This window comes from Aethalodelphis obliquidens, unplaced genomic scaffold (assembly GCF_003676395.1).
Source record: "Aethalodelphis obliquidens isolate GAN/ISIS:26980383/991018 unplaced genomic scaffold, ASM367639v1 scaffold30, whole genome shotgun sequence".
Classification (NCBI taxonomy): Eukaryota; Metazoa; Chordata; class Mammalia; order Artiodactyla; family Delphinidae; genus Aethalodelphis; species Aethalodelphis obliquidens.
Window position 1 is genome coordinate 923,831 of NW_020837974.1, and position 12,569 is coordinate 936,399.

The 12,569-nt window shown below is 62.3% G+C and overlaps 1 protein-coding gene across 3 annotated transcripts in view; it reads right to left on the reverse strand.

Moving 5' to 3' along the window:
• Positions 1 to 10,129, reverse strand: part of INTS1 (integrator complex subunit 1) — a 28,827-nt gene extending 18,698 nt beyond the window's left edge. Inside the window, exons 1-15 of one of the 3 annotated variants that reach the window (XM_027125560.1) lie at positions 9,804 to 10,129; positions 8,932 to 9,222; positions 6,492 to 6,688; positions 6,266 to 6,403; positions 5,859 to 6,018; positions 5,608 to 5,713; positions 5,324 to 5,516; positions 5,094 to 5,239; positions 4,856 to 4,997; positions 4,423 to 4,599; positions 3,751 to 3,859; positions 3,049 to 3,169; positions 2,548 to 2,625; positions 1,787 to 1,944; positions 1,055 to 1,151 (exon numbers count right to left, since the gene is read on the reverse strand). In XM_027125560.1, coding sequence (XP_026981361.1) covers positions 1,055 to 1,151; positions 1,787 to 1,944; positions 2,548 to 2,625; positions 3,049 to 3,169; positions 3,751 to 3,859; positions 4,423 to 4,599; positions 4,856 to 4,997; positions 5,094 to 5,239; positions 5,324 to 5,516; positions 5,608 to 5,713; positions 5,859 to 6,018; positions 6,266 to 6,403; positions 6,492 to 6,688; positions 8,932 to 9,222; positions 9,804 to 9,861 — 2,171 coding nt within the window. In that variant the 5' untranslated portion in view covers positions 9,862 to 10,129. The remainder of the gene's footprint in view (positions 1 to 1,054; positions 1,152 to 1,786; positions 1,945 to 2,547; positions 2,626 to 3,048; positions 3,170 to 3,750; positions 3,860 to 4,422; positions 4,600 to 4,855; positions 4,998 to 5,093; positions 5,240 to 5,323; positions 5,517 to 5,607; positions 5,714 to 5,858; positions 6,019 to 6,265; positions 6,404 to 6,491; positions 6,689 to 8,931; positions 9,223 to 9,803) is intronic. The other 2 variants (XM_027125562.1, XM_027125561.1) reach the window with 2 other exon arrangements.
• Positions 10,130 to 12,569: the final 2,440 nt, after the last annotated feature.

Below are 12,569 nucleotides of genomic sequence, written 5' to 3' on the forward strand. Positions count from 1 at the left end.
TCGATGTCACTAGCGATCACAGAAATGGAATCAAAGCCAAAATGAGGGACTTCCCTGGCGGTCCAGTGGTTAGGGCTCTGCACTTCCACTGCAGGGGGCACAGGTCTGATCCCTGGTCAGGGAACCAAGACCCCACATGCTGCGGTCAAAAAAAAAAAGCCAAAGTGAGATGCCACTTCACACCCACTAAAACGACTAAAATAAAAAGATGGACCCTCGGTCTCAGCAAAGATGTGGAGAAACAGGAACCCTCGGACCCTCTGCTGGCAAAGTGAAACGGTCGGTGCAGCCGCCGTGGGAAAGTCTGGTGGTTCCACAAAAGGTTAAACATGTGACCCAGCAATTCTACTCCTGGGTATCCTCGTGAGAATTGAAAACATACATCCTCACAGAAACGTATCCGTGGAGTTGCCAGCAGCATGGTTAACAACAGTGGAAACAACCTAAGTGGGCGTCAACCAGCAGACAGATCAACAAAACGCAGTGCCTGCGCTTGGCCACAGGGAGGGACAGAGCACAGGCGCAAACTAAAAGTCGGAGGGACCCCGCACACGTGGCGCTCAGTGGAAGGAGCCAGCCACACAGGACCACGCGCTTTATGACTCTGTTTACATAAAGTGTCTGAAAACGTCCAATCCACAGGGACAGAGTTGATTCGTGGGGTCTAAGGCCTGTGGGTTTGGGGGCGGGGGGACGGGGAGCCACAGCTGGCGGGAACAGGTTCCTTAAGGGGGCGTGGTTCTACAGTTAGGCCGGCAATGGCTGCACAACCCCACGAACGTACTGAAAGCACCAAGTCACAAGCTTCGGATGAGTGAAGCACATGAGAAACGAGAACCGCGTCTCAGTCAAGCGGCTTCAGGAAACAGAGCACGAGCTCATGCTGTCTAGAAAACACCGTGAACGTGTTCACACACAGGGAGCAAGCATCTAAGTGACAAAGACCAGAAAGGGAGCAGGTCAGAGACCCAGGCCACGGCAGTCAACCAGGCCTCGGGTCGTTCGCCGCGGCCCAGCCTCATGGGTGTCTGTGGACGGGCCCCTGGAGCCTCACCCAGGCGGGAGCTGGATGTTCTCCGGGTGATGGTAGGTGCACAGGTTCAGAACAGCGTCGATCAGCTGGATCCTCTCCACCTTCAGCACTTCCACGTCTGAAACCCAGAAAGCACACACGGCTCACTCGGTGGATGTCCAGGCCCATACTCAGGCTGTGGACATCAGAGAGCGAGGAGACGGGGCAGGGGGGGCCGGGGACGACACGGGCACAGGGCAGGATGCAATGACACGCAGCCAGCGTGAGCTGGCCTGGGGAGCCGGGGCACGTCTCCACCACGTGGCACCCGATCTGGAGGGGAGCAGGCAGGACCGGGGACAGCACAGCGCAGCTGGGCTCGGGGCAGGGCCGAGACGTGACCACGCCCGTTTCTGGAGCAGAAGCGCTAGGGCAGAGCCCCCGGGGAGGCAGCGAGCCCCACCACACTGAAGGGTCAGCTCCAGGCCCATCGGCAACGGGACACACGTACGCTCTAGAACAGGGACTGCTCTGCACAAGGCCACCGCAGTGGCCCGTTAAAGACGCGAGAGACACACACTCCTGCCGAAGTTCAACCACACGAGAATGGGCACAAGTCCAGGATGAGCTCCAGAATTAGCCTAAGGACTAGGTTGCCGTCCAAGACACACGCGCAGCCTGATGCCCGATGCCCATGAGGTCAGCAGCGGGGGTGGAGCCCAGTGGCAGGAGGCCATCACCCACAGGGGGCGGGACAAAGCCCGAGGCCCTCACCGTCGGCCTGCACGGCTGCAGCCCGCTTCACCAGGTGGTCGGCCAGCTCCATGGCATCGGCGGGGCCCAGTGGAAGCTCCCGTGACAGCCCGATGACCAGGATGCGCATCAGCGTGTCCTCCAGGATGGGAACCTCTGAGCAGAGGCGGAGGAAGAAGCTGCGGGCACAGCAGGGAGAGGCTGGGCTGGCGGGAGCCCACCCCAAACCCGCCGGGGCCGCCCACCCCCACGGCGGGCGAGGAGGGAGCAGCCGCCCACCCTCCCCGTGGCCACTTGTGCCCGATGCCCCTGTGGACCACACCCCGCCGTCCCGAGGAGGAATGTGAGGGGAGCCCAGCCTCGTCCCGCAGCCCCCGAGCTGTGACACGAGACGGGCATGGAGCACAGGCGGGTGTGAGATGAGCACGCTGACCGGGCCCACAGTGGGGACAGATGGGACCGGCCTGTCAGCACAGGGCAGGGTGTCCCCAGGCTCAGGGAACAGAGCACGACACTTGCTGAGGGAGGAAACATGCGTGTGCAGCTGCTTGGAAGCGAGGAGGGGCAGGGAGCTGGGGAGTCCCGGGGCACAGGCACCGGCTGAGTCCCCAGGAGGGTTGCAGGTGACGTAGCAGAGACACCACACCCTTGGGAAAAGCGGCACAGGGCGTGCGAAGCGGGACAGGGACGGTGACCCTGACCAAGACCAGACAGTCTCTGGGCTGCTTCAGTGAGCCTGGCCTGGGCAGCCCTCGTGGCGCAGGGCCGGAAGGCATGCTCACTTGCGGTCACTCTCGGGTGGCCAGTTGTCCCATTTGTAGTAGGTCTCGGGCTGCTCTGTGAAGAGCACCTTGTGGAGGCTGCAGGGTGGAGAGAGCCATCAGGGTTGGAGTAGACAGGGCCCCCCACCAACCCTGTCAGCCCCCACGGGCTGCGAAGCTGCACGTGCAGAGGGGCCGCCCGATTCTTGAGCTCGGCAACCCCATGGCCTCTGCAGGGCCTCCAGCCACCCCCCAATAAGGCCTGGGGGGCTGGCAGGTGACAGAGCCCCCAGCAGGGGGCTCCCAACCCTGGTCAGACGGGACCCCACCTCCCCTTGTAAGAGAAGGCTCTGCCCGAGGCCCTGACACCACACAAGGGCCGGCTGCTGCCCACCGGCTCCTCTGGTTCCTAAGAGGCTAGTGCCAGCCGGTGACCTGCCACCTATGTGTGAGCCCTGTCACTCGTCACCGGTCAGACCAGGGAGTGGCTGCTCATCCCGCGCAGAAGAGCAGCGGCCGCACCAGTGCACGTAGTCCTTGGGGGCCAGCTTGCTGATGGAGGGGACGACGGTGTGCAGCCACCAGACGGCGTCCCGCTGGATTGCGGCGATCTGGTTCTGGAAGGAGCGCAGCACCTCCAGGTCTGCGGGTACAAGACAGTTACAGAGCCCGCACGGCAGCCAGAGGGTCTAGTTCAAGGCCAGGCGCAGCACAAGCATCCTGCACTGTCTGCAGGTTAGGAAGGCGGACCTGAGATGGAGTGGGGAACTCGGCTAGGATAAGGTTCAGCGAACACCTGACCGTCCTCACAGGCCCAGGGCAACTCGGGGAACTGAAACCCTCGGTTCCAAGTGTTCTTCCAGCCAATCGCTTAAGTGGCCTGTGCAGCCAGGCCTCCCCAGGATCAGCCGCGACCCAAAGCCGGCTGGCCCAAACACCACCGCCCTGCTTCCCCACCTACCCCGGCCCAAGGGCCACAAGCCCGAAACGCCTTCACAGCGGCACCAGGACCCACGTGAACCAACCATCCAAGCAGACAACGGGCCTGGACCAGGAGCTGGTGTTCTCAGCCCACATGGGAGGAACAGGAACCAGCAGGTTCCACAAGCTCCCTCGGTCTCCAGGAGCTGTGCCGTGGAGGCGCCCCTTCCCGCCCCCTGCCTGGGCCTCGGGGACAGCCTGCAGCCACGGAAGCACCCACCACTGCCAGGCCCGGAGCCTTACTCTTTTTCTCTCCTTTGTCCCAGGCGATGCCGGCCTCCTTCACCTGGGCCGTGATGCCCAGCATCATGGACACGGCCAGCACGTCTGTGATGTGCACCACGAAGCGCTCCTGCAAGCACAGCCCGGCTCAGCGGGGTCTGCGTCCCTTGCCCAGGCCCTGGGCACACGAGCCGCCGGGACAGGAGGACGCTGGGCGGAAGGAGGCCTTGGGACCAAGGACCGGCCAGCGGCAAGGCCAGGCCGGGCCACAGGGAGGAGGCTCAGACAACAGAGCTGGACAAAGCCCGCCCTCCCGAGAAGAGGCCCTCCACCCCCGGCCCCAAGTCCTGCTCTCCAGCGGCACCTCCCGCTGCCCCCAAACACCCCAAAATCTACGGCCCTCTGTGCACCATCTGCGTCGCCCTGGCTGCTCACGCCGTGCCCTGGCCTCCCCAGCCCCGCCGGCTACAGCTCTGCCCACCTCCACACCCAGCCCCGAGGTCACCGGCTCCCCTGGGGGCACCCGGCCAGTCCCTCCTTGGACCTCGCAGGATGCAGCCTCCGCTGCCTCCGGGCTGGGCCGCCATGCACACGGGGCACCAATCCCAGCCAGGTGCACTCCAGACGGCACAGGGGAAACGGCTGGGCGGGACCCGAGCGCTAGGCAGCCCGCGCGGGCCGGGGGCTGCCCACCTTGAGCTCCATGTCCAGGTACTGGGGCTCCCTGCGCTCCTGCATGAGCCCCAGGCAGAAGGCCTGGAAGTCGATCTCGTGCTTCGTCTGCTTGATGATCTCGCGCAGCAGGGCCCGCGAGGCCCGCAGGTAGTCGTCCTTGTTGGTCAGCAGGTCCTGGAACACCATGGCCAGGAACTGGGGGACAGAGAGCGCCAGCAGCTGCCGGGGCTGCCCGTCAGCTTCCGTCCTCACCAGGCTGCAGGAGGTCTTCCCAGAGCCCCCGGACGAGGCCCCTGCCAGCTCCCGCTGCACGCCCAGGCCCGGCCCCTGGGCCCCCCACCCCCGAGCCTCTCACACACGGCTTGGCACCACGCCGGCCGCCGCCGTGCCCTCGTCTCCAGCCTGGGCGCGGGGCGGGGGTCGCGGGCGTGAGGCCACGCCGGGCTCCCACCTTGGGTGCCAGTGCGGAGCTGTGCTGCAGCACGGCGTAGAGGGTCTGCATGTTGTTGGGGTTCCGTGCGTTGGAGAGCTCGTTGAAGATCACGAACTTGATGGTGGTGCCCAGGTTGTCCTTGTGCGCGTTCAGCAGCTCCCTGGACGTGGGCCGAGCACCGGAGTGGCTGGGCTGCCCCCGCCTGCCGCCCCCCCGCCCCGCTTCCCCCCGCCCCGCTTCCCCCCGCCGGGCGCACCTGACGCAGAGCATGTAGTGGTTGAGCAGGACCTTGGGCTTCAGGCGGATCTTGATCAGGTGGGAGATGACGTCCATGTCCTCGGGGCCGTGCGTGCCGCAGTTCATGCACACGGACATGAGCAGGTCCTGGGCCGGCCGGGTCAGCTGTGGGGCGGCCGGGCCGGTGGGCACGCGTCAGCCCCGTGGCCTGGCCCGCCGGCGGGGCCCCGCGCGCACGGCGCCCCTCACCTTGGGGTTCTGCAGCCACATCTCCAGCTTCTGCACCGCCATCAGCCGCACCTCCTTGTAGCCGCAGGTGGAGGTGAGCAGCCGCAGCAGGTTCCGCGAGACGTTGTCAATGGGCTGCCGCCGCGTGAGCTGGTCGCGCAGCACGTCGAGGACGTACTCCTCCACGCTCTCCGCCAGCTCCTCGTACCTAGGCCAGAGGGGGGAAGGCAGGCGGGCGGGAAGGCGGGCGCGCGGGCTCTCCGGGGGGCGGGGCCTGGCAGGGCGGGGCCGCGCAGCGCACCTACCTGGGCATGGGCTGGCCCTCCTGATCGGGGCTGAGCTTCTCCTCCGCGATCAGCAGCTCCGTCTGGCTGTCCTCCTCCTCGGTGAGGGAGGGGTGGGGGCTGCTCCCTGCACACGAGCGCCTCGTGGATACGTGCGCCCAGCCGGCCCTCGGGCACCCACGCCCCCGGTGGTGCCTGGCGCCGTGGAGGGAGGCGAACCGCCCCGGCCCCTCCCGCGGGGAACCCCGGCCCGGCCGCCCAGCCTCTCTCACCGGCACTGAGTTCCCCTCCGCTGCGCCCCGCCTCCCCCTGCAGGAGCACGCTCTTGGGGGGCATCTTGGTGTTAAAGGCCGTCTGGATGTTGTCCACAAAGGTCTTGCAGTGCGGGCTGTCCACCCAGATCCGCTCCCCCAGGGAGTCTTCAATGTACACCTGTGAGGACAAGGCCTGCACCTCCTGCCTGCCCTCTGCCACGTCCCAGCGGCGCCACGGGAACGAGCGAGCCGGGTGCTTCCCCAGGGCCCCAGCGGACAGGAGCTGGGCCGCCAGACACAGCCCTCCAGGAAGAACGCGTTCAATTGCCCCTCTCTCGCCCCAGGGCTCCAGCGGCGCAGCCCACCTCCCACGGCCCTCTGCCCCCTTCACTGCAGCAGCGACCTCCTGGGAGAGGCCCACTCACCTTGACAAAGATCTCGGGCCAGTTCTCATCCTCCTCGTACGCGGCCATGAGGAGGCTGCAGGCCAGCACGGACACCAGGCTGTTCCCCTTGGCCTTGAAGTTGATGGAGGCGTCCCGCCGCAGGAGGCTGCACAGAGCCTGCAAGAGACGGCGTGGTGGCCAGGGAGGCCTGTCTTGCCTCCATCTGCCCCTTCCCAGGACGGAGGAGGGGACGCCCGGCCCTCACCTCGATGACCCCCTCCGTGGCGAAGATGTTGGGCTTGATCTTGGCCAGGTACATGAGGCTCAGGTACAGGGTGCTGTCCGGCTTGGCCCGCGTGACCTTCAGCTGCTTCACGGCCCCGCACAGCACTCCCTCCAGCCTGTCGTCGTTGCCCTCCAGCTCGGCCGCCTCGATCTCGTCCAGCAGCACCGCAGGCGGGACTGGCGGGGGAGACGGGGCCTTGTCAGGCAGGCAGCTCCGAGCAGAGGCTCGCGGGGGCCCCAGGCCACGGGCTGACTGGGCCAACCACCAGAGACCGGCCGGCGAGGGTCTCAGGGCTGAGCCGGTCTCCCAGGAGGCCGACGCCGGGCAGATGCTGCCCCGACCCGCGGGAACGACCAAGACCACGAAGGGTCGGCCTTAGCCAGGTGCCACCACGGCCCTCTCGCCACACCCACACGGCTACCCCAGGGTGATCTGTTCTTGCAACGCCTACTTTCCTACAAGTTGGACATTTTTTCTAAGCTTTTAAGTTAGCCAGCACGATGCACCCGCAGCCTTCCTTCTCTTCTGTCGTGGCCGCTTCTTTGCCGTCCCTCCCTGGGTCTGTCCCGCAGAGGCTTTTCTGCTCTGTCTTTGCAAGGAACCCACTGGGGGCTTCGAGCCTCTTCCTACACAGCTGCCCTCTGCTCTGCTCTCCACTCCTTTCCTCTTCACTTCCTTGCGCGCGTCCTGTCCCCCACCTTCCTTCTCCGATGGGAACCGCAGCTCCGGCACAGCCCCTGCCCGCACTTGAGTCCCCGCTCCTCTGAGGGTCCCTCTCGGCCGGGCTTCGGCTCCAACCCATGTTTGCTCTGCGCTGCGTTTGGGACTGTTCCGTTCTACCTATTCTCTCACTTCCCAAGGGGTTTTTTAGGATTGTGTTTTTAGATACCCAAACAATGGAAGGAGGCGTTGTTGCTGATTTCTAACTTAACTGCACTGAACACAGAGAATTCAACAGGAGCCCCTGAGCGCCTTCTATGTGCCGGGGAAAATGACAGATAGGCAGGAAACATGGACCAGAGCTACGGAACGTCCTGGCCGTGGAGATGTCCCAAGCACCACGTGCTATAAGTAGCTCAGTCAGCCTTTTCTCCGTTCTGCTGAAGGTGTTTGTAAAATACGCTATCGTTCTGGACGTGCTCTTCAGAATCGCATTCCATCCAACCTTCAGAGCCACCTTTTCTGGGAGTCACGCAATGGTAAAACAATACCGAAGCACAGCCAGCCGCGCAGAGGGCCGTGGCCTGAGTCAGGACTCGGCCCCGCCAGCGCTTCCAGGCCTGACGGGCACCAGCCGCCAGGGGAGGGCCCTGAACCGAAGGTCTGACTCAGCTCCCAAAGCACTGCTCCAGCCCCGTCCTCCGCCTCGGCTCTGGCCACTGCGTGCCCTGTTCCCCAAGCACAGGTCCCGCTCCAGGACGCGGACCTCCCCTCAGTGGTTTCTCCTCCAACAGCCTGCACTGCCTGTTAAGATCCCATCCAGCCTTTCAGGCTCAATTTCACGCTACAGTTCCCTGATGGGCCTTCCCTCTCCGGAGGCTGTCCCGTGAGCACCTGTACGCTCAACACCTGGGACTGGTATGATGTTTAACAGACCTGATCTACAGGGCATCGTGGGGCCACTAGAAATGATCAACGAAAAGATGGTACAAAAAAGTAAGGGAACATTAGGGGCACACAAAATTAAAAGCTCTCGTGTAAACAGCGGGCTTGTGGATCAGCTATAATCTGTCTTTAACGCTGTCGTATGACCTTTCCAGCTAGGAGAATAAGAGCAGGGAGGTAAGGCCTTCATTGTCAGGAGCCAGGAGAAAGGAGGAGGCAACACAAACCTCCTTATCCCGGGGGGAGAGGGGTCCTCACGAGACGCACAGGCTACGAGAACAGCACCTGTCTGCATGTGCTGCCCTGTACCCCCCATGCTCAGAGCAGAGCCTGTCACAGTGGAGCGAGCCCGTTCCCAGAGGGCAGGCGCTGGCGGCCCCCAGGAGTGCATCAGTCTCACATCAGCTCCGCCCCTGGAGCTGGGACAATGGAAATCCGTACAAGGCTTTCCAATCCAGGAGGCCCTGGCACATGCCCTGTCTGCTTCAGAGAGAAGGCCACCGAGATGCGCGCCGTCAACGCTGCTCCCGCTACGTGGCAGCAGCCCATTTGGGCCCCAGACCTCCTGTGCCGTCTTGCCCTGAGCGACACAAGCACTTCCCATCGCTGTCACAGAATCTGAAGCACAGTGGGGTGAAGGCACCCTTACGAGAGGTGCTTTGAAAAACAAACTTGCAGATGACTCCTGTCCTCCATGCTCCAAAGGACCTACACTCCACCTACAGGGCTAAGCCGGAAGTGGCCGTTCCAAACCCCTGGGGCACAGACAAGGCGTGGGCTACATTCTCTGGGGGACGTCAGGGACTGACTTTACCTTCAATCGGGACCACAGACGGCTCCTTAATCGAGGGAGAGATAGCACGTTTCTCTGCCACTGCGGCCTCAGCCAGGCGTCCCAGGGCACTCAGAGGGGGTGTGGAGGAGAGTTTCGGGCGCTTGGTGAGCCCGGTCAGGGCCGAGGCGCCCGCCAGAGCAGCCGCAGCATCCCGCTTGCGCTCCGAGGGCAGGCTGGAAGGGGCAGGCTTCAGCAGGGTGGATGCCGCTTTCGATTCAGTGGCCTGACCCTTCGAGCCCAGAGCAATGAAGTCTCCTGGAGGAGGGTGCCCTGCAGAGAAGAGACATGGAGAAACGGGCACCTTCACACAGTGGCCGAGGTGGAAGGGGTGTCCGAGACCAACTCCAACCTCCTGTGATTTCCGAGGGGATTAAACAAGGGCTGGGGGAGGCAAGAAACCAGTCACCCAGCAAGTCCACGGCAGAGCTGGGACCGTATGACGGGAGCAACGACAGCCAGCCACACGGAGCTTACTACAGACCAGGCCACCTCTTGTGGACGAGTGTCAGTCCCCTTAACCCTCAACGAGTTTCTGGAACAGGCAGCATTACTCTCACTTTACAGGTGAGGACAGCCAGGCACAGAGAGGTTAAGTAACGTGCCCAAGGCCACACAGCTTGGAGTGGCAAAGCGCGGGGCTGAGGCCAGTCTGGCTCCAGCCTGCTTTTAGCCACTGTGTTTGTGCTGCCCCCTCCTCCCGGCTCGCGACTCCCAGAGCCGCCGGGACCAAGGGCTGCCCTTCGAGACCCCATTCCTGGAAACCGCGTTCGGCTCGGAGTAACGAAGCCGCGACCCGACAGAGGAGCCAGGCCGGAAGCCCCGAAGCCGCGCCGCCGGGAGAGGTCGCGCACCCGAAGGCTTGGCCGCAGCGCTGGGCCTGCGGACGGTGGTGGGCTTGGCCCGGTTCATTCTGTCCCCGTCCCTTCGCCGCTGCTCGCTGCCGACGCCTCACTCGGGAGAAGACCAGCGCAAGTCAGTCGTCCACCGTTCGCCCATTCATTCGGATCCACCGTCCGGGGTTGGGGTTCGGGGCGAACGGCCAGCCCCGCCGCGCGCAGCCACTCCCGAAGGGGCCGCGCGACCCCCGCCTCGGACCCCGGGAGGGTCTGTCTCGCCAGCAGCCGCTGCCCAATCACTTCTAGCGATGGCCCATCGCACCGGCTCCCCGCCACCGCCACGGCCGCCCCGGAACCGGAAGCTGCCCTCGGAGCCCGACTTCCGGAACACCCGGCAGCAAAACAGCGCGGCGGGGGTTGGGGGGGAACGGCGAGGAAGCGAGAGGGTCCGCGGGGCCTGCAGCGCTCTCTGGCGGCGGGAGGCCGGCGGGGCCTCGCAGCCGCTGATCTCTACCTGGCGAGGCGGACGCTGTCACCCCCTCCTGCAGGTGAGGCTGACCTTAGAAAGTGACGTGCCCAAGGACAGACAGCCAGGAAGGGTGGCCTCGGATGCTAACCCCTACGTGCTGGAACTTTAGAGTCCTCTCCCATTTGTGGGTAAAAGGGCAGGTTCTGGGTCCCCTGGTGGGGTCCAGGAGGGAGCCCAGCAGCCGCGAGCGGGCAAAGCCGGCAGAAGGGCGGGGGCCCAGGTGAGGCCAGGCCCTCATCAGAGCAGCGCGGAGGGCATCCATCAGCCTCGGTTTGCCGGCCTGCGCAGTGGGTCACGGTGATATTCACCAGGTCTGCTCAGTGGCAGAGGATTTGGGGTCCATGCTCAGACCCTCGCGTCCTCCTCTTACTGGGGGTCTTCATGCCGTCCCGGGGCTCTGCACCCCGCCACTTGCAGCGGGCAGCCTCCCTCGAGGGCAGCCCTGATGGGTCCCTGCAGAGCGGAGCGGGGTCCCTGCGCGAAGGGCAAGGTGCTCCTCACAGAGCAAGTGCGTCAGAAAGGCAGCATCGCAGACAAACGAAGCCGGACGTGGGCCAAAGCTGTGAAATGGATTTTACTCAATAACGACTGAGGCGGGGAAAGCGCTGCGTTTTAAAGGGAGAAGGAGGGGGTGGGCCCAGGTGAAAACTTGCAGCGGGTGACGTGATGTCTGGGCGTGACGCTCGCGGGCCAGAGGCCACCGGAGGCTTTAGGGCAGGCGGCCTCACCGACTTCCAGCCACTGAGACTCGGCCCAAGAGCTCAGGCCGTGCTTGCCTGCAGCCTGGCGTGCAGAAGGGCCCGACTTCGGGAATGTGTTCCTCGTCCTCTCTCCACCCTGAAGCCCCCACCAGCCACCAGCCAGGATAGCGCGCCATCTTGGAAGCTCTCCCACCCATCGCAGCGTGGAGCAGAGACAGCCCTGCCCAAATTGCAGACGAGCAAAACCGCGATTGTTATTATTGTAGGTCACTAAGCTTTAAAAAACCTTTTGGGGACATAATTTCAAACTTATGGAAAATTTGCAAGAATAGTACAAAGAATTCCCATATATCCCTCACCCTGTACCCTAAAGGTTAACATCTTACTATCTTTGATTTATTCATTTCTCTCCGTTCGGATTTTTTTTCCTGAATTATTTAAGAATTGCAGAAGAGTCCCCTTAACTCCTAAATTCTTGAGTGTATATTTTCTAAAAATAAGACATTCTGTTATGTAACAACAACAGTACAATTATCAAATCAAGAAATTAACATCAAAACAATACTCTTCATTATGCTAAGGCCTTACTAAGACTTTGTTGGGACTTCCCTCGTGGCACAGGGGTAAGACTCCATGCTCCCAATGCAGGGGGCCCAGGTTTGACCCTTGGTCAGGGAACGCGATCCCGTGTGCTGCAACTAAGAGTTTGTGTGCTGCAACTAAGGAGCTGGCGAGCCACAACAAGGAGCCTGCCTGCCACAAGTAAGACCTGGTGCAACCAAATAAATAAATAAATTTTTTTTTTAAAAAAGATTTTGTTAGTTGCTCCTATAATACCCCTATGGTGGGAGGCCATCCAGGACCCTGCAGTGCACTCTGTTGTCATATGTCCCAGAGACCCTTTCATCTACAGCAGTCCCTGAGTCCTCCTTGGTCGTTCACGACCTTGACAGGCCTCCTTGTCCAGGACTGCTATTCTGCAGAATTCCCCTCAATTCGGGTTTGTCCAGTGTGGCCTCGTGAATAGGTCCAGGTTATGCACTTTTGGCAGGAATGTCGTGGTGATGCTAAATTCTTCTCTGTACATCTTATCAGGAGCTACATGATGTTAATTAAGCCCATTACTGGCAAAGTTAATTGGATTACTTGGTTAAGGTGGTGCCTGCTGGATTTCTCCTTTGTCAAGTTACCACTTTGCCTTTGTAACAAAGAAGTGCGTGAGAGATAAGTGGGGCAGGCCTTGAGACTGGACAGCTGTCTTCCTCCCCCTCAAACTTTACCAGCTCAGTTTCAGCGCCCTGGGTGGCTTGAGCCAGAATCAGTGATGATGATGGTGGTAGCGATGGTGGTGATGGTGATGGTGATGGTGGTGATGATGGTGGTGATGGTGATGGTGGTGTGTGATGATGATGCTAATGATGGAGATGGTGGTGATGGTGGTGATAGTGATGGTGATGGAGATGATGGTGATAGTGGTGATGATGATGGTGATGGTGGTGATGATGGTGGTGATGGTGATGGTGATGGTGGTTTGTGATGATGAGGATGACG